The sequence below is a fragment of the Pelodiscus sinensis genome, unplaced genomic scaffold (genome assembly GCF_049634645.1).
Source record: "Pelodiscus sinensis isolate JC-2024 unplaced genomic scaffold, ASM4963464v1 ctg39, whole genome shotgun sequence".
Classification (NCBI taxonomy): Eukaryota; Metazoa; Chordata; order Testudines; family Trionychidae; genus Pelodiscus; species Pelodiscus sinensis.
In genome coordinates this window covers 89,484-110,764 of record NW_027466048.1, presented here as the reverse complement: position 1 = coordinate 110,764, position 21,281 = coordinate 89,484, and the positions used below count along the sequence as shown (strand labels likewise).

Genomic DNA, 21,281 nt, shown 5'->3' with positions numbered 1-21,281 from the left:
CCATGCATCGCCCCTCCTGCGAGGGGGGAGGACTCGTCGGGGGAGGGGTGGGGCGAATGGCCGAGCTGCTCTGGACTCACCGTGTCGACGCTGAGCTCGGCCTCAGGCTTCATGAGCAGCACGCTGCGATCCACAGCGCGGACGGCGCACAGGGACCCGGGGGCAGCCTGCACCTGCAGCTGGAGCTCCGAGCCTGGCAGGGCCCGGTCCTGCGAGAAGGCCAGCTTCACCTGGCGAGGCACAGGGCATCAAGAGGGAGGGGAGAGAGACACACCTCGCCCAGGAGCAGGGGGAAACAGGCAGGGGCAGGGCCACGACCCACAGGCACCGAGTGTCAGTCTGACCTTAGGCCCCACTGGACGTGGGGGCTTTGGGAGTCGGTGCTAGAGGTGGGGTTGGGGAGTTGATGCACCCAGTAAAACGGGCAGGGGAGGGGGGCAGAAGGGACCAGGGAGGGGAGGGCCCAGGTCATCCAGTGATGCCCTGCTCAGGGCTCCAGTTACGGGGCAGGAGCGGTTCCCCCCAAGCCCCTCGGCCCCGACCCCCGGGCTCACCTTGTTGGGGAGGCACTTGGCCATGCGCAGCAGGGCGCTGTCGGCAGTCATCTCTCCATCGGGCAGCACCGTGTAACCCAGCACCTTGGCAGCCGGCGCCAGCTCAGCGCCGACGGGCAGCTCCATGGAGAAGGAGCCCTTCAGTCCTAGGGGCAGTGGGGGAGCGTGGGGGGCAGTCAGGCCCAGCCAGCAGAGCCCCTCCCCCCGCCCGGTCCCTGCCCAGGGGCTCCATCCCCAATGCACACCCGTCCCCCACCACTTACCAGCCCCCTCGCTGAGCTCCAGCCCCTTGTGGAGGATCCTGGTGATGGCTCCCTTGGCCACGACCTGCGGAGGAGGAGACGGGAGTCACTGAGCTGAGGCTGAACAGGGGCTGGCGAACGCCCCGACGTGGGGATGCTGCACAGGCCGGAGCAGCCTCCCTCTCCACTCCCCCCCGGACTGAGCCAACGGAAGGGGGTACAAGGGAGCACTCTCAGGTCTGTGTCCTTTTCCCCAGTCCCCCAGCCAGGCAGCCCCCCCTCTTTGGGAGCAGATTGGAACCTGCAGCCACAGTGGGGAAAGAGGGAAAGCCCCATTCTACTCCACACCTCATTGTCACTTAACAGGGCGGCTGGGGGCATCGCTGTGAGGGTCCAATCAGGGCAACTTGCTCAGAACCAGGCCTACGTACAGCCCAAGACTGGGGTTCTCCTCTATAAGGCACCAAACCAGCCACCCACAGAGCACTTCCACTGCCACTCTGGCCAGCAAGAATCCCCTTAGACACTCCAGATGTGCCACCACCAGCCCCACTCCTCACACAGATCAGGGGTTATAAACCCAACTCACCAACTCGAAACAGGTTCTCTCAGTCCCACCAACCACAGCCCCAGGCCAATTTGAACCTCAGATCTGACCCCAAAGAGCATGCTGCACCAGCCCTTTAGAATCTAAACTCTAAGGGGTAATTAATAAAAGAAAGAAAAGGCAGAGAGGAGGATCGTTAAGGAGAAGCCATTACACACGTCTATCCCCAAGTTCTTGATGCAGCCTTTTAGCAGATGTAACAAACTGCCGGCTTAAAAGTCTCTGGAGCACATAAGGAAGTTTCTCATCTTGTGCATTAATGACCGTTCTTTGAGGTGCGTATCCCTGCGGGTTCTCCACGGTTGGTGACAAGTCATTTCCTGAGGTGCAGAGTCTTTTGAGTACTTATGGGTAGGGCTGTGATTGCGCTGAAGGCACCTTTTGCTATTCACACCTCAGCACCTCGCACGCACAGCCCGACCCCTCCTTCAGTACCTTGCCCAAGAAAGCCAGGCTCCAAGTAGAGGGGCGGAAGAGAGGGTTGTGGAGCACAGTTGTTACTTAACGGGGTGAGTAATTTCCTTTTCCTCTTGGGGTGATGTCCCCGGGGGTGCCCCACTGCTGGTGACTACACAGAAGTACTTGCTACAGAAGGTGGGACTCGGAGTCTCTGCTTGGTGGCAAAGCCAGCACCACTGTAGCCACGGCTGTATCAGCTGACAATTGAGGCCTGATGGCATAATGCCTGGCGAGGGTGTGGTCAGAGGACCATGTAGCTGCCCAGTAAATGTCTGTGAGTGGTACGTTGTTCAAAAAGGCCACAGAGGTTGCAGTTGTATGCAGGGAGTGTGCTCTTGGAATGGAGATGAGTGGTTCACTCCAGAGGGAGTAACAACTCACTTGACAGGAAGAGATCCACTTGGAGATGTGCTGGGTTGAAATCCGCGTACCCTTGAGTCATTCAGCCCAAGGAGATAAAGAGGCACGGAGATTTAGGAAAGTCACGAGTCCTGTCTATATAGAAAGCTAATGCTCACCATATGTCTAAGGAGTACAACATTGCTTCTTGAAAAGACACACGGGCTGTGTCTACACTGGGCCACTTATTCCAGAAAATCAGCCACTTTTCCGGAATAAGCTGCGAGCTGTCTACACTGGCCCTTGAATTTCCGGAAAAGCAACGATGCTCTACTGCACAAAATCAGCCGCTATTCTGGAAAAACTATTCTGCTCCCGCTCGGGCATAAGTCCTTATTCCGGAACACTGTTCCAGAAAAGGGCCAGTGTAGACAGCCCAGTAGTCTTTTCCGGAAAAAAGCCCTGATCATGAAAATGGCGATCAGGGCTCTTTTCCGGAAAAGCGCGTCTACATTGGCCACAGACGCTTTTCCGGAAAAAGGGCTTTTCCAGAAAAGCAGCCTGCCAATGTAGACGCTCCTTTTCCAAAAAAACTGAAAATGGAATAGTATTCCGTTTTAAGCATTTCCGGAAATTCATGCCAGAGTAGACACAGCCATGAGGTTTTGGATGAAAGATGGGCAACACTATGGGCTCATGGATGTGGAATGAAGGAACTAATCTTTGCTAGAAATGCAGGATGTGGACATAAGGGAACCCTGTCTTTTGAGAAGACTGTGTAGGGTGGTTCAGCCATTAGGGCACCTGTCTTGCTGACCCTCCTCACCAGGGTGATAGCAACAAGGAATAACACTTTCATGATAAGGGAGGACAGAGGGCACGAGGCCATAGGCTCAAATGGAGGCTGCATGAGGTAATCTAACACCAAGTTCAAGTCCCTTGAGGGCACCAGGAGTTTATGAGGAGGATAGAGATTCAGGAGACACTGAAGGAATCTCCTAGCATTGGGGTGTGTGAAGATAGATGACCCGTCTATTGGTTCGTGGAAGGTCGCTAGTGCTTTCAGGTGTACCTTCAGGGAAGAGAAGCATAACCCAGAGGTCTTTAGATGTAGTATACAGTCCGGGACAACAGGAAGTGAAGTAGTATTGGGGAGGAGGCAAGTTTGTTGACACTAGAGGGAAATATACTTCCATTTCTTCAGGTAAGAAAGTCTAGTAGATGGCGTCCTACTGTGGAGGAGGATAGATCTCACTTGTTCAGACTACTTGGACTCAGGTCTATAGAACCAGAGAGAAGCCAGGCATGAAGGTGAAGGGCTTGAGGCTGAGGATGGAGTAGCTTGCTTGGTTCTGAGAGAGGAGGTTGTGGCTGTGAGGAAACTGGAGTGGTGGAGCTACCGCCATGCGGTGAAGATATGGGAACTAGGTTTGCCTGGACCACGATTAGATGGTCAGAATAATCTGAGCCTTGTCAGTACAGATCTCATGGAGGACCCTGGGGATAAGTGGGAATGGTGGGAACACATAATAAAACGGTTGGTCCCATCAAATTAGGAAGGCATCTGCCAAGGTGTCCTGTTCCAGACCAGCCCTGGAACGGAAACAAGGGCACTTGGCCTCAAAGGTGGAATACGTGTGTCGACTTGGCAGGGTGTAGTTCCCACTCTTGAGCAGTGGTGAAGTTGCAGCTGAGGGCATCCACTGTGATATTGTTTACTCCCAGAAGGCATTGCTGCCTTCAGGGTAACTCCGTGATGAATGCACCAATTCCATAGTCGTATGGCCTTACAGAGGGATGGAGAACAGGCTCCCCCCGTCTGTTTATACAAAACATGGTAGTCGTGTTGTCTGCAAGTACGTGGATAGCCAAGTTGGTAATGATGTTTGTGAAGTGCACACAAGCATTCCTCACTGCTCTGAGTTTGAGTAGATTGATACGCAGCATCATTCCATGCAGCAGCCATCTGCCCTGAGCAGTCTGGTGATTGAGGTGAGCCCCCCAGTCCAGTAAGGATGCATCAGTGGTGATCTGTTCCGTAGGCTCAGGCTGGTGGAAGGCAACACCCACTAAGAGGATCTGCGGAGACATCCACCATTGGAGGGCGTCCAATACCTTCCTCGGGACCGTGAGTAGCTTGTGGAGGGGATGGCAGGCAGGGGTGCAGACTGAGGCCAGCCAATGCTGCAGGACACGAAAGTGCAGTTGTGCGAAGTATAGCAGGTATGTGGTGGGTGCCATATGACCCAGCAGCTGAAGGAAGATACAAATGGTGATGGAAGCAATTACGGGAATGCAGTTAAGAAATCTTGGATGGCCAAGAACCCGTGCTATGGCAGATATGTTCAGGCGGAGAGCGAGTCAAGTCAAGATCCAATGAACTCTATGTTCTCAACTGGATCTAAAGTTACTATCTGGTTGTTTATTAGGAGCCTGAAGCAATAAAACAAAAGTCTGGTCTTTTGGACCATGTCAGCTGCCTCTGTGGGAGGCCATCCCTTTATGAGGCAGTCATCTAAAAAGAGAATATCATTACCCCATGTTGTTGAAAGTGCACCATCACCACTGCAAGGACCTTTGAGAAAACATGGGGGGTGGATGACAGCCCAAGGGGAGGACTCCGTATTGAAAGTGGTCATCGCCAATGGGGGAACATAAGTGTAACCCTTCCACTGGGTAGGCCTGGCAGCAACCAGGGCCGGGTTAAATATCTAGGGGTCCACCTCACACAGAACCAGCTTGAGCCCCCACCCAGTAACCTGGGAAATTCACACACCCCTGGGTGCCTCTGAGAGGCAATGTTTCCCCACTCGCAAGCACAGAGCCTGAGTGCAGGAAAGAAACATTTAATGAAACAGAGAGGCTATTTCTACACTGGCATGATTTTCCGGAAATGCTTTTAACGAAAAAGTTTTCCGTTAAAAGCACTTTCGGGAAAGCACGTCTAGATTGGCAGAACGCTTTTCCGCAAAAGCACTTTTTGCGGAAAAGCGTCCATGGCCAATCTAGACGCGCTTTTCCGCAAAAAAGCCCCGATCGCCATTTTCGCGATCGGGGCTTTTTTGCGGAAAACACTACTGTGCTGTCTACACTGGCCCTTTTGCGCAAAAGTTTTTTGGAAAAAGACTTTTGCCCGAACGGGAGCAGCATAGTATTTCTGCAAAAGCACTGACGATCTTACATGAGATCATCAGTGCTTTTGCGGAAATACAAGCGGCCAGTGTAGGCTGGCCTAATATGCCATTAGCCTTCTTGGCTACAAGGGCCCACTGTTGACTCATATCAAGCTTCTCATCCACTGGAACCCCCAGGTCCTTTTCTGTAGAACTATTACTTAGCTGGTTCCCTGGATCGTCCTCCTTCCCTTTTTTGAAGATGGGCAGTACATTTGCCATTTTCCAGTTATCCAGGATCTCTCCTGATCTCCACAACTTTTCAAAGATAATGGCCAAAGGCTCCTCAATGATATTTGCCAACTCCTCAGTACCCTTGGATGCATTAAGTCCAGATCCATGGATTTATGTACGTTCAGCTTTTCTAAATAGTTCCTAATCTGTTCTTTACCCACCAAGGGCTGTCCACCTTCATCCCATCTTGCGTCACTTAGAGTATTAGTCTGGGAGCTGACCTTGTCCGTGAAGACAGAGGCAAACAAAGCATTGAATGTTAGGTTGATAATGTTCCAGTCATCTCTCATCTCGATTGCGGCCATCAGCGTGAGAACTGAACTTGTGGATGAACTGTAATTCCAACACCCCTCTGTGTATTTGACTTGTAGAATTGGTTTGTGACAAGATGGCCACCCGGAGATCTTTTAAAGAGTGATTAGGTAGACTGAAGTGTTCCCCCAACAGGTTTCTGTATGTTCCCTTTACATATAATCTGATTTGTATCCATTCAGTCTCTCGTAGGGACTGTCCGGTTTGTCCAATATATATAGCAACGGGGCACTGCCAGAGACCTACAGTGGAGCACCCATGGGGACCATTCGAAGAAGAACCTACTCTTATTGGTAGGCGTGACAGATGCAGGTATTTGCCAGATGTTACTGGCAGGGTCCATAATGGCCTCGTCCATAACAAGAGCAATCCTGGACGAGGTGGCAGGCTGATGAGTGCGGAGGAGCCTATACTGCTTTCATTGGACCTCGAAGATCCAGTTCCTGTGCCGAGGGCTCCCTCTTAAACAGTTCCTGAAACTCATGTTGTCTGTTGGCGGTGGAGTAGTGGGGATTACAGCTCTGTCTGGAGATGGGGAAGACGGTGTCAAAGGTGCGGAGGATGGGCCAGCGTCGGCAATCTGGGAGAAGACATCTCAGTAAAGAGTCTATTCGGTGCTGTGTCTGGTGCTGCCTCTAGTACCATCTTCAGTGCTGATCTGTAGTGTTTGGTTGGTGTGGCAGATGGCGATGCCGATGAAGACAACGGTGCTGATGGCTTGTGTCTAGGCTCCAAGAGGGCCCTTTTGTGCACCACGTACTGTTTTGGTAGTGCCATACCTAAGGCGCCAGGCTGGTCACCTTGGATGAGCTCGGTGCCAGGGGAAGCAATCTGGTCAAGGAAACCCAAGGCTTTGCTTTTGCCCTATCAGGGGATGTAGAGGGATGACTGATGCTCATACCTCTGGTCTTGTCCATGGCTTTATATCTGGGGGGAGAGTCGTCATGCAAAGGTTGTAACAGCTTTTCATACAGGAAAGTTTTCAGCCTGTTAGCACAGTCCCACCTTGCTCTGGACACGAGGTTAGAGCAATGGGGGCAGTTACATAAGAACGGCCGTACTGGGTCAGACCAAAGGTCCATCTAGCCCAGTATCCTTTCTGCCGACAGTGGCCAGCACCAGCTGCCCCAGAGAGGGTGGACCAAAGACAATGATCAAGCGATTTGTCTCTTGCCATCCTTCTCCAGCCTCTGACAAACAGAGGCCAGGGACACCATTTCTATCCCCTGGCTAATAGCCTTTTATGGACCTAACCTCCATGAAATTATCTAGCTTCTCTTTAAACTCTATTATAGTCCTAGCCTTCACAGCCTCCTCTGGCAAGGAGTTCCACAGGTTGACTACACGCTGTGTGAAGAAGAACTTTCTTTTATTAGTTTTAAACCTGCTACCCATTAATTTCATTTGGTGTCCTCTAGTTCTTCTATTTAGGGAACTAATAAATAACTTTTCTTTATCGGCCCTCTCCACACCACTCATGATTTTATAGACCTCTATCAAATCCCCCCTCAGTCTCCTCTTTTCTAAACTGAAAAGTCCCAGTTGCTTTAACCTCTCCTCATATGGGACCCGTTCCAAACCCCTAATCATTTTAGTTGCCCTTTTCTGAACCCTTTCCAAGGCCAAAATATCTTTTTTGAGGTGAGAAGACCACATCTGTACACAGTATTCAAGATGTGGGCGTACTATAGTTTTATACAGGGGTAGTAAGATATTCTGGGTCTTATTTTCTATCCCTTTCTTAATAATTCCTAGCATCCTATTTGCCTTTTTGACCGCCGCCGCCCACTGTGTGGAAGTTTTCAGAGAACTGTCCACGATAACTCCAAGATCTCTTTCCTGATTTGTCGTAGCCAAATTAGCCCCCATCATACTGTACGTATAGTTGGGGTTATTTTTCCCGATGTGCATTACTTTACACTTATCCACACTAAATTTCATTTGCCATTTTGTTGCCCAATCACTCAGTTTGGTGAGATCTTCTTGGAGTCCTTCACAGTCTGCTTCTATCTTGACTATCCTAAACAGTTCGGTATCATCCGCAAACTTTACTACCTCACTGCTTATCCCTGATGCATTGGATTCCTTTGTATGTGGTTGTTTGTCTGCTCTGGCCCATGGTTTGCCCTCTCCCTCCTCTCTTTCTGACTACAGCTTAGAGAATCTCTATCAATGGATTCTCCTCGAAGAGAAGTCTCCCTCCGATTTACATGCATCTCCGCACCAATCGGCTTTCCCCCATCTCTTAGTTTAAAAACTGCTCTACGGCCTTTTTAATGTTTAGTGCCAGCAGTCTGGTTCCACCCTGGTTTAGGTGGAGCCCATCCTTCCTGTATAGGCTCCCCCTCTCCCAAAAGTGTCCCCAGTTCCTAATAAATTCAAACCCCTCTTCCCTACACTATCGTCTCATCCACGCATTGAGACTCTGAAGCTCTGCCTGCCTACCTGGCCCTGCGCGTGGAACTGGAAGCATTTCCGAGAATGCCACCATAGAGGTCCTGGATTTCAGTCTCTTTCCTAGCAGCCTAAATTTGGCCTCCAGGACATCTCTCCTACCCTTTCCTACGTCATTGGTACCTACATGTACCACGACCACCGGCTCCTCCCCAGCACTACACATAAGTCTGTCTAGATGCCTCGAGAGATCTGCAACCTTCGCACCAGGCAGGCAAGTGACCATACGGTTCTCCCGGTCATCACAAACCCAACTATCTGTGTTTCTAACGATCGAATCACCCACAACTAACACCTGCCTCTTCATAATTGGCATTCCCTCTCCCTCAGAGGTATCCTCAGTGCGAGAGGATACCGCAACATCCTCTGGGAGGAGGGTCCCAACTACAGGATGGTTTCCCTTTGCTCCCATTGAATGCTCTGTTCTCTTGAGACTTTCATCCTCCCTAAGAGCACTGGGGCTCTCAGACTGGAGGTGGGACAGTACTACAGTGTCCCGGAAAGTTTCAACATAGCTCTCTACTTCCCTTAGGTCCTCCAGTTTAGCCACCCTGGCCTCCAAAGCCCAAACTCGGTCACTTCTACACCATATGTGCCTCTCCTAAGCAGTTGCTACAGGAAGAGTGGCCGTCGGACACTGGCATGGCTTAGCAATAAGAGTCACATTGTTTGAAACCTGGTGAGCATTTTAAAACCAGAAATGACAATGAAGAAAACATGTTTGTTTGTTTCTTTGTTAGGAAAAAGGTGTTTTTTTAAATGAATAGGAAAGGAAGGAGTAGAAACTTGGATGAAACAAAAACTGGGGAAATTAAACTTTTTTTTAACAGTAATAACTGTTTAGGTCAAAAGGAGGCCACTGAAGGGGAGCTTTGTCTGCTGCCAAGGATGGTAGAGAAGGAACTGAGACACTGCACCATTCGGGCACCTAATAGACCCCACTGGCACGAGGAGACACTACTGCACATGCTCGGCGAGGCAGGGCACTGCTAGAAAAAATCTCCAGTCACCTGAATAAGGACTCACCAGCACCCGAAGTGAACCCAGGATGACATTCTGTTAGGGCTTCACTTGACCATCAACTGCACAGCCAGCTATTTCCTCAGGCTAACATTCAGAGAGACTCTCCTCCTGGTCACAGTCAGACTAGCTAGCCGCAGACAGCTGCCCAGAGTCAGCCCCCCTCCCCACTTCCTAAATTAATACCGTATTTTCCGGCGTATAGGGCGACTGGGTGTATAAGACGACCCCCTATCTTTTTAATTAAAAGATAGGGTTTCATCTTATACCCCAGCGCCCCTCCGCCTCCTTTGCTCCCGGTGTCCCTGGTCTGCTGGAGATGGTCCCCAGCAGACCAGAGGCACCGGGAGCAAAGCCGCCAGGAGCGCCTGGGCTGCCCCCCCCCCCCCCCGCCGGAGCCCCTCCGAGGCTTTGAAAGCCTCGGGGGAAGCCGGCGGGGGGGCATCCCAGGCGCGCATGGGCTGCCCCCCCGCCGGAGCCCCTCCGCGGCTTTGAAAGCCTCGGGGGAAGCCGGCGGCGGGGCATCCCAGGCGCGCATGGGCTGCCCCCCCGCCGGAGCCCCTCCGCGGCTTTGAAAGCCTCGGGGGAAGCCGGCGGCGGGGCATCCCAGGCACGCATGGGCTGCCCCCCCGCCGGAGCCCCTCCGCGGCTTTGAAAGCCTCGGGGGAAGCCGGCGGCGGGGCATCCCAGGCGCGCATGGGCTGCCCCCCCGCCGGAGCCCCTCCGCGGCTTTGAAAGCCTCGGGGGAAGCCGGCGGGGGGGCATCCCAGGCGCGCATGGGCTGCCCCCCCGCCGGAGCCCCTCCGCGGCTTTGAAAGCCTCGGGGGAAGCCGGCGGCGGGGCATCCCAGGCGCGCATGGGCTGCCCCCCCGCCGGCTTCCCCCGAGGCTTTCAAAGCCGCGGAGGGGCTCCGGCGGCGGTGCATCCGGCGTACAAGACGACCCCCGATTTTGGGGGGATGTTTTTTAACATCAGAGGTCGTCTTGTACGCCGGAATATACGGTAAGTTCCTCACCCTGTGCATAACGATGGCTCTTCGAGATGTGTGTCCCTGTGGATACTCCACTCAGGTCTCCGTGCGTCCTTGTACCACTGATCGGAGGTTTTTGGTTCCGGGAATGGCTTCCCCCCAGGAAGGTGAGGACATGGGGGGTCCAGCAGCAGCTGGTAGTCCCCAAAGGTATCGCCACAAGCTGCTGTATTTGGCCCACGACGTCCCCTTTGCGGGCCACCGGGGGATCCGGAGCACCCGGCTGAGGCTGCTCCAGCACTTCTATTGGCCGGGAATCTTTACAGCCGTGCAGCGGTACTGCCGGTCCTGTGACTCCTGCCAGAGGGGTGGGAAGGCCCAAGACAGGAGGAAAGCTGCTCAGGGGCCCCTACCCCATATATAGGAGCCTCTGGGCTTGCTGAGAGAGTTATGGGAGGGGAAGGCCTCCCTGGATGGAGCGTCAGGGGTGGAAGCCGCCCTGGCTGTCCAGAGAAGGCTCACTGGGCTCATGGCCCCGGCCTGAGAGACCCTGGCCAGAGATCAAGGCCAGCGGAAGGGTGGGTGTGACCCCCGAGGACAGGCCTGTGCCAGTCGCCCTGGAGCGGTGCAGCGAGTGGACGGAGGGAAGCCAATTCATGTGGGGCCTCACCGCAGCCAGCCCGAGTCAAGGGGAGCACCCATGTCCCCAGGACGGGTTCCCACGCAGAGGACCCGAACTTCCCTAGGTCACGAGCAGAGTGACCCTGCTCAGTTCGCTCTCGGAGGGGGGAGAACTGTGACGTAGTGGGGGTACTGGGCTGCTTTCTATGCTGGCTCTGTGGTAACCCCCACTGGCTGTCGGTACCACGGCCCAGCAAAACAGGATGAGTCACTATGCAAAGAGGGTCTCTCAACCTGTCTGACCAGCTACCCCCCAGGGAGAGAAACAAAGGAAGGGGGATGCCGCCCCTGGCTGGGGGCAGAGCTGGAGGAGAGTTAGTTAGTTTCTGTCTCGGATCATGGAGGAAGCCGCCTAAGCAACAGGCTGGGGGGTTTAGAAGCCCAGACCCCCCCCCCCCATATCAAGGGGGGCTGAGGCATCCTAGGCCTATCCTCTAACCAGATGACATCTGTGCTGTGCTGTATCCTGGAGAAGCAATAAACTCCCTCTGTTCTACTGGCTGGTGGAGTCTGTTCGTGCCGCTATGGGGATGCAGGAGGCGGGGGACCCCAACGCGTCGTCACAGATGGCTCTTCGAGATGTGTGTCCCTGTGGGTACTCCACTCAGGTCTCCGTGCATCCTTGCCCTGCTGATCGGAGGTTTTTGGTGAGCAGTGCCCCCTCACTGCATTGCGCGCCCTGTCTTGCACGGCTGCTGTTTGTTGTGTGCACGTGCAGCATAAGTCTCCCTCTTTTCCTTTTCTACCCGAAATCCATTAAAGGACTCTGAGCAGAGGGGAGGGCAGTGCAGTACCCACAAGGACACATCTCAGAGAACAATTGTTACTGCTCCAGGTGAGTAATGTCATCTCCATCGAGTGGTGTCCCTGTGGGTGCTACACCCAGGTGACTTAGTAGCAGTACCTGCCGGATGGACATTGGAGTCATCTGTGTAGATCAGGGCTACTCAAGTTTGGAAGCCCCAGGGGTCACAATGACACTCCCAGGACATGCCGAGGCCTGCAACTTAAGTGTGGTGGCATATAAATGCAAATATATATGCAAATATATGCAAATGGTTTTTCACATCGACAGGCATGAAAACAAAGATTAAGGCAAGACTACATAACATGCAGGCCCCTTTCACATCAGTTCTGCTGATATTACTAAATTCAATAGTTACCCCATTTCCATCCACATGACAGCACTTTTAATGGGAAATGCCAGTCTAGGAATTAAATACAAAACCACATCTCAACAGAAGACCATGACATTTATTACTTTTTTGTTTTGCCTCCCACACATGGGCTACCTGTTGAAGCCCACATAAACCCAATCGCACCGTGGGCCACAAACAAACAGGCCACGTGTTGAGTAGCCCTGGTGTAGAGGAAGGAAGGATCGCATCTGCCAGAGATGTGGCGGGTCTGGGTCCTTTCTGGAGGATGTAATGTTGTGTGAGGTGCGATGGGAAGACCATGTAGCGGCTCTACAAATGTCCACCAATGTACATTACGTAGGAAGGCTGATGTTTTGGCCATCGCACGTGTGGAGTGAGCCCTGATAATCTCAGGTGGCCACTTCCCTCGAAGTTCATAAGCTGTGTATATGCAGCTGGCAATCCATTTGGATATGCATTGTGCCGAGACGGCTGTTCCCCATGTGGCCCAGGCCAAGAGATGAAGAGTCTGTCCGACTTTCTGACCTCTTTGGTCCTGTCTAAGTAGAACACGATGGCTCGTCTTGCATCCAATGTGGCGGCTTTTCTTGTTGTTTTCAAGTAAACATTGAAAACTGTCGCGAACTCACAAAAACTGTAAACTATCATTAAACTGACAGGCTGTTTGTTTGTTTCCTGTCAGAAAAGGAGAGCACTGCTCTGACTCCGTCTTCAGCTGAGGACAGTAGAAAGCAACTGACGGAGGCTAGTGACGCACACGCACCCAACAAACGGCAGCAGCGCAAGACATGGGGTGCACAGGCGCAGCACGAAGGGCACTGCTGAGCAAAAATCTCTGATCAGAAGCATGAGGACGCACCGAGACCTGAGTAGAGCACCCACAGGAACAGCACTCGATGGAGAGCTCCCTGTTAGTTACAGGTAACAGAAGAGTTACACTCCTACGTGTTTTGGGGCTGGGTTAAGACATCAGTCTGATCAAACATATCTGCCATGTCATAATCAAACCACGTACCAACATAGCTAAACACTGAACTTCCAAGAGGCGACGGTCTCTGCTCTTCTTCCCATTTCTTAATCTAGAGGTTAGTTCTCTCCTCAGTTCATCAGATTCTCTCCTCTGCTGCTTGCACAGACCTCTCCAAGTCAGCGTTCCTTTCTTTAGCCTTTTGTCCTCGGCCAACAGCTTCTTTCTCTCTTTCAGCAGCGTTTCGATCCATTTTCACCATCCTTTCTGCAGCTTCTCTGTCTGCCTTAGCCACTCTCTGCTCGTTTAGCAGATGAAACTCTTCACATTCTCATACTTAAGTTGCAGTTTCCTCACTGCACTCTCCCTGGACTCTCATTTCTTCTGCAGCATCCCTGGCCACTAACAGAGATCTCCGCTCTCGATTAGAAGCTTTCTTCCTGAAGGGGATTCCTTTTTTAGAGCACACGTTTTCCAAGGCTTGTTTGCAAAGACCCTCATATCGTGACTCAGTGCAGTGGCTCTTTTACCAACCCAACTCTCAATCCCCAAATCAGATTTGGAATAGCGCGGGGTCCTGATCCAAAGCTCAACTGACGCGGTTCTGCGGCTCAAATGACTATGCCACTGTAATGGAAAAAGGTGGTCTGGGGCACCGCTGTCAACATCAAATCAAGACGACTGCTTAGAACCAGGACTACTTACAGCCCAAAACTGGGTTCTCCTCTACAAGGCACCAAACCAGTCACACACAGCACTTCAGCTGCCACTCTGGCCAGCAAGAAGTCTCATAAGTAACCCCCTAAGAGACCCCAGCTTTACCCGTACCACAACCAGCACTGCTCCTTACACCGGTGAGAGGTTATAAAACCAGGCTCACCAACTCCAGACAGGTTCTCCTGGTTCCAAAGGACCAGCCACAGCCCCAGGCCAATTTGTACCTCAGCTCTTACCCCAAAGAGCATGCAGCACCCGTCCTTTGGAATCTCAAATCTAAAGGGGTATTAATAAAAGAAAGAAAAGGCAGAGAAGGATTGTTAAGGCGAATACATTACACACATCAATCCCCAAGTTCTTGATGAAGCTTTTAGCAGATGCAACAAACTGCCAGCTTTAAAATCCCTGGAGCACATCCTATGTCAGGAGGGGTCAATGAATCCTTCTGGGCTCTGTCTTTAGCAAAGGTGCTTCTGGAGAGGAGGGCAGGAGTGAAGACCAAGATGGAGGAATCCCCAGGATCCTTTTATACTCTTGCCCATGCAGAGGGAAATCCATCGTTCTCCTGAGTGATGGTGCCTCCCAAAATGGAGCTGATCACATGATCAACTAACCTGCCCATGTCCTTTACGCCAGCAGCCATGGAGAACCTGCAGGTCTGTAGGGTCACAACTGAATTCCACAGGTGTAACACTTGAGAGCCGTTGTCCATGCAGCAGAGCTAGTCACTGGGGAACCACCCCTCCCAATAGATGGTCGACACCTGCTGCTGTCTCCCAGACAGAAAACATGTAAACTACAAGCACAGAGCCCGTATGCATATAAAAAATTTTACATATAAAAATCACACCTGTTCATGAGCAGCACAAACAGAATCCGCATGGCATTGGCTTTCATTAGACACCTCACCTGACCCTCTTTGCACTACATTTGGGGCAAACACACACCAGTGGGTGCAACAATGATCTGCATTTTCCTATTAAAATCCGATAACGTGAGACTCAAGCACATACTCGCATACACACACACACACACGCGCGCGCACACACACACACAGACACACACACACACACACACAGACACACACACATAGACGCGCACACACAGACGCGCACACACACAGACGCACACACTTTAGCTTCCCAGGTTGGGGCTCACCATGAAGATGAAATCCAGGCTCTTGGACCCGTTCCCCAGGGCCTTCCTCGCCAGGACATAGTCCACGTGGAGCCGCTGGGCCTGGTCGCAGGGCAGCTCCCCGCCCAGCCTGCGGATCTTCAGGAAACTCCGGCTCCGGGAGTAGAAGGACTCCACACGGTGATGGGCATCCGGGTAACTGGGAGAGACTTTGTCACGCTCCACGCTGGGACCTGCCTCTTTGAAGTGCCCCTGGGGACAGAGAGCGAGGGGGCATGCTAGGTGACAGCACAGGACAGGACAGAACATTGTGCAGGGCCACCTCTGATGCTGCTGGTTGAGCTCAGCCCCTCACCCTGCATCTGTAACAGGGGCCTAGATGACCCTAGCGGTTGGAATGGGGCAGCCCTGAGCCTTGGAACCCCAGGCTGGGGATCTTTGGTGGGTGCGGGTGCCCAGAGCAGCTGGAAGGGGGCGACCTTCCTAACTAAACCGCACCCCACATGGTCCTGAGAAGAGAAGTGGCAGCACTAGGATGCCGTTTGCACCACCCCTCTGATGGCTTTGCTGCTGGGTCCTGCCCCTTCCCCACCCACCTCTGCCCTGGCTCTTCAGCCTGCAGGCTCTCTGGGCGGGGTGGCTTATACTCTGGATGTGTGCAGCACCTAGCACCTCAGGGCCCAATCCTGGCTCTCCTTAGGCACTCCCATAATAAATGCCATGCACCACAGAAGCAATAACAGATGCTGCAGGGCAGGATCCCCACTGGGCTCAGAGGCCCATTGTTTACCCGCAGAGCGACTGGCCCGGTCCAGCCGGAGGTGTCCAGCGTGAAGGAGGCTCTGCCAGACTCATCCGTCAGGAAGGTCTGGTTCTCACTAATGTCTCTATAGCTAACAAACAGCCGCAGAGTCTCATTCTTCAGTGCGGAGCCGTCTGCTGCCTTCAGGAGCATCTGAGCCAGGAGATAAAGGGAGAGACATGAAACTCTGGGGACAGTACCAGGCAGTGGGGTCAGGACCAGGGAGAGCTGGGGTGGGTGTGGGGCAGGAACAGTACAGCCGGGGCCGCTGGAGGTTGGGATTGGGGGGCGCTGGGGTGGGTGTGGGGCAGGAACAGTACAGCAGGGGCCACTGGAGGTCGGGATTGGGGGGAGCTGGGGTGGGTGGGGCAGGACTGGAACAGCAGGGCGCTGGGGTGAGCACGTGGGTTGCCAGGGATCCCATTACCTTGCCAGTGTAGGGGATCCCAGCCCTGTAGGCAGCGTCAGCTTCCTCAAAGGTCACCGTGGCGATTTCAGACACGATGTTGATGTGGCAGCTCCTGGTCGCATTGATCACCACCCCTAGCAGGAGAGGGAGGCCGATGGGAGACGGGGCCGGGAGCCACACCCCAATTCAGGCTGAATCCCGGATTTCTCTCCATACCGATCTGTGCAGCCATTTCTACCCCGCTAGCCGAGGGCTGCAGGGGCCATTGGGGGAGAATTGGGGGGGGAGGGGGGTTAAATGAGGCAGGGATGGATTTTCCAGGAAGCCAGGCCCATGTCTGCCCCTGAGCAGCTGGAGCAACTGGTCCATCCAGAGGCCAGAGAGCGTTGACCCAGGAGATGCTCCCTCCCCCCCCGGAGAGAGTCCCCTGCCTGTGTGTGTCTGGTCACAGGGCACAGGAGCCCTGCATCCCACCTCCTGTGCTGCCAGACCCAAGCACGGGCCCAGCTCAGGGGCCCGTCACTGGCAATAGCTGGGGCTGGACACGTCCGGGGAAGGGGCTGTGCCCTGCTGGGCCTTGGCAGGGAAACTGTCCAGACCCCGGCTGGGGGCAGGGCTGGGGAGAAGCTCATCGTGTCAGCCAGTGTTAAAGACGGGCCCAGAACCCGGCTCTGAGCCCCCCAAGCTGTGGGGAGTTCAGGGCTGGGCCCAGATCTGAGCTCACATGAGGGCTCCAGCCCTGTGAGGGGCCGAACCGGAACCCAGCCCCCACCACAAACGCTGCCCCAGGCCCATCTCTAAAGGGCTGGCCTAGCACTGGCCCTGTCACTGCAGGGAGACCCCTCTGCCTCTGGGCTCCCTGCTCCGGGTGCCTGCGCACAGGTCTGCTTGGGTTCAGGCCCACCTGTCCCCTCCTCCATGAGAGAGGCCATGGCCTCCAGGTTCATCTGGTAGTCAGAGCTGGTCAGGTGGAAGGAAGCCGTCCCCACCTCCCAGGAAAGGCAGCCGTCGCTCTCAGTCTACAGGGAGAGAAGCGCAGCCCGTTAGCAGCAGCCGGGCCCCAGACCCCGCAGGGTCAGCCAGCAGGTTCCTAATCCGGCTGGGCCGGGGGAGCACTGGGAGGGGGGAAACACAGGGCAGGTGCCGGCTCATGCCCAGGGGGTCTCAGCTGAACCTGGAAATACTCCCTGGCAGGAGCTGGTCTCCTGGGGCCTTAGTGCTGGGCCAACATGTCGCAGGGCCCTCGGCAGGTGCTGGTGTCGATCCTCCCTTGAGTGCTGGGGACGCTGCCGGCATTGACCCACTGGGAACACCCGAACCCCCTGTGCCAGGTGAGAGCTGGGGCTGTGTGACTCACCGCCAGTGTGCAGACAATGCCCAGAGCACCCAACAGGAAACGCCCGGGACACCAGACAGACTCTTGTGGGGCCTGCAAGGGTCATTTCCCTTCCTTCCCTCAGGGGACAATGACTCATCCTGGGGCTCCGCTCTGCGCCCTGGGAAGGGGAGTGGTGCTAGTGGCAGTGCACCATTTCCAATCTTGTTAGGGGACAACTTGAACCATGATTCCAGTGGTTCCCATATTTGAACTTTCAAAAGATGACACCCCTGACAGGGAGCGTATCTGTATCCGTATCTACCAACTCATATTGTATTCATGTTGCCATGGGAGTTGGTAGATATGGATACTGATACGCTGTCAGGGGTTTCATCTTTCGAAAGTTCAAGTATGGGAACCCTATTTTCGAGGGGCTACTTAGGTACCAACACTTCAATTTTCCAGCAGATAATTTAGCAATTAGCTGACAGGAGCCTTGTATCTAACCTACCCTGCATTTTAAAGTTTGTTTGTCTGCTTGACCAGTTGATCAAGAACTCCTAAACGGGAAGAGGTAGAACCACCACACTTGGGATGCAGCTTTCTCTTATCAAACCTTAAAGCAGTGTCAGGGTTTGGTTGTGCCAGGACAATGGGCTGTGCCTGGAATGGGATTGCTGCTCATTAACCCAGCCCTTTGTTCATTCATCAAGCCTTAACCAGGCAGCGGGGCTGTGAAGAAGGGTTATATAAAGCCTGCTAATAAGCAACCAGGGAGCTAGTGAACTGGGAGTTTGGTGGGGCAGTTTCAAGGGGGCTCGGTGCACTTGGCTTTCTTTAAAACTTCTTTTAAACTAAACTAAAATCAAAACTACCTGATTGAAATAAAACCCTGGGAAGAATCTAATTATCCTTTGTGAGGTCTGTTTGACCATGTGCTTCTCTGATTGAAAAGTGTGAATTGGGAGTGTTTTGTTCCAGGTGACCTTGAAAGACCAACTGGATCACAGGCAAGGCTCCAAGTAGGGGCATCTGGGTGGAGCCAGAAGTTTTATTAAAAGGGCAGCCAGAGTGAACTTAGTGAGCAGCGAACAGGGGGTCTGCATGGGAGTTTGCCTGGGAGTTCGCCATGGCGGGAGCCCCACAGTGGTTGGTGTTTTTCTTTCTTTTCTGTCTCTTCTTTTTTCTCTCTCATTTCTCCCCTTCAGGCTTCGGGGCAATAAAAACAACCTCTGAGGAGTCTCTCAGAAGGAGACAGGATGGAGAGTGAAAGATCAGCTGGTGTGACCTGCACAGCATGTGCCACGCTGGCCTTCCTCCCCGAAGACAGAAGTGATTTCATCTGTACAAAGTGCAAGCTGGGCTCCATATTGGAAGAGAAGATTGAAGGACGAGTGGCCCAAGCATGAACCCTGAGTTCCAAAAAGGAAGATGAAGGGATGGGGCCTCCATGACCACCACTCCCAAGGGAAGGAGACAGATGGTGGTGCTTGGGAACTCCCTCCTAAGAGGGACGGAGTCATCCATCTTCCATCCAGAGCACGAATCTCAAGAAGTGTGCTGCTTGCTAGAGCTAGAATTCAGGATGTGGCCAAGAGTCTTCCAAGACTGATCGACCTTTGGACCACTCCCCCTTCCTACTTCTCCATGTGGGAACTCACAGTACGGCCAAGAATGACCTGGGGTGGGTGTAGGGGAGCCTGGACAACCCCATCTGGACCAGAATAACAACAATGTCTGCGTTGTCCGGCCCTGCCTTGACCAGACTAACGATAGCTGCCTTGCCCAAAGTGCAGTTTTCTAACACAGCAAACCCAGGCCTGACTCAAATCTGGGGCACATAAGCACGTAGGCCAGGTCGAGGTGCGGGGCTTTGAGTGTCAGGAGTGCCTTAAAACACTAGTGCGTAGGGAGTATTGCTAGAGTGAAACCATGCCAAGAACATTGGGACAAGCCTGGTGCTCAGACATAATATTTCTAATAAGTAAAAAATCACAGATGCTGTCATGGAACTATCAGTCAAGCACAGCACAGTTTGAATTGCAGGATGTACCCAAATATGGGCAGATACAATACGGAATCAGTTGGTAGATTTTACTAGAAATGACCAAGTCGAGTACAAATAGAGGTGTAGAAAAGAGAATCAGTGGGAGGGACTGGGTAAGGTGTCCCCACTACCCTACTCGTTGCAACTAAAAGCTGTTCCTGTTCCTACCGAGCGATGCACTGTGAACGCCTCTGCACGTGGGGAAACAGAGGCCACAAACTCCCACTTATGATTGTCAGACGGAACGGTGTGTGATTTATAGAAATAAATATCTTGTGTTTATATTATTGTCTGTGCTAACTATCCCGTCTATTGCAATAGGTGGGTATAACATTGCATCACTTTCCTTTACCAGTCTGCGCACAATAAAGTTAACAAGAGTTTATCGGAGGTATTTTCACTGGCTCCTCTCGTACCCAAATATCGAACCACATGACAGCGGGTCACTGCAGATTATGTAGCACTGGGAAGAAGGATCAAGCATTTTGAGGCACAAGTGGTGTTCTCATCCATCCTCCCTGTTGAAGGAAAAGGTCCAGGGAGGGATCGTGGAAGTGAATGCGTGGTTGCACAGAGGGTGTTGGAGAGAGGGCTTTGGAGTCAACTCCTGTGGGATACTGTTCCAGGCAGAGGGATTGTTAGGAAGAGATGGGATCCACCTAATGAAGAGAGGGAAGAGCATCTTCACGGGCAGGCTTGCAAACCTAGTGAGGAGGCTTTAAACTTGGTTAATTGGGGGATGGTGACCAAAGCCCTGAGTGGGGAAGTGGGATACTGGGAAGGAACACAAGGAGGAACATGCAACAGAGGAGGGCCCTTGATTCATATGGAGAAGGTTGGGCAATCAGCTAGTTATCTAAGGGGTTTGTCCATGAACGCAAGAAGCCTGGGGAACAAACAGGCAGAATTAGAAGCCGTTGCACAGTCAAAGAACTATGATTTGATTGGAATAAAGGAGACTTGGTGGGATGACTCACATGACTGGAGCTGTCATGGAAGGGCATAAACTGTTCAGGAACGACAGGTGGGGGAGAAAAGGACGAGGGGTTGCACTGTATGTCAGAGAGCGGTAGGATTGCTCAGAACTTCAGCATATAGAAGGAGAAAAGCCTGTTGAGAGTCTTTGGGTTCAGTTTAGAGGTAGAAGCAACAGGGGTGATGTTATGCTTGGTGTCTGCTATAGACTGGATCAGGTGGATGAGGCAGACGAGGATTTCTTCAGACAACTGAGAGAAGCTTCCAGATCACAGGCCCTGGTTCTCATGGGGGACTTGAATCACCTGGACATCTCTTGGGAGACCGATACAACAGAGCACAGACAATCCAGGATGTTTTTGGAGAATGTTGGGGATAACTTCCTTGTACAAGGGCTGAAGGAACCAACCAGGGGCCGTGCGCAGCTTGACCTGCTGCTCACAATCAGGGAGGAACTAGCAGGGGAAGTAGAGGTGGGTGGCAACCTGAGCAGCAGTGATCATGAGATGGTCAATTCAGGATCCTGACCAGAGGAAGAAGGGAGAGCAGAAAAATACACGCCCTGGACTTCAGAAAGGCAGACTGTCTCCCTCAGAGAACTGACGGGCAGGATTCCCAACCTGGCTGCCTAAGATGAAGGGGAAAGGAGTCCAGGAGAGCTGGCTGGATTTTAAAGAAGCCTTATTGACAGCACAGGAAGAAAC

The 21,281-nt window shown here is 53.0% G+C and overlaps 1 protein-coding gene across 1 annotated transcript in view; it reads right to left on the bottom strand.

Moving 5' to 3' along the window:
- Positions 1-21,281, bottom strand: part of LOC102456764 (alpha-2-macroglobulin-like protein 1) — a 66,301-nt gene that overhangs the window by 31,677 nt on the left and 13,343 nt on the right. Inside the window, exons 9-15 of the mRNA XM_075918665.1 lie at positions 17,142-17,256; positions 16,256-16,371; positions 15,817-15,981; positions 15,048-15,278; positions 818-881; positions 555-700; positions 81-230 (exon numbers count right to left, since the gene is read on the bottom strand). Coding sequence (XP_075774780.1) covers positions 81-230; positions 555-700; positions 818-881; positions 15,048-15,278; positions 15,817-15,981; positions 16,256-16,371; positions 17,142-17,256 — 987 coding nt within the window. The remainder of the gene's footprint in view (positions 1-80; positions 231-554; positions 701-817; positions 882-15,047; positions 15,279-15,816; positions 15,982-16,255; positions 16,372-17,141; positions 17,257-21,281) is intronic.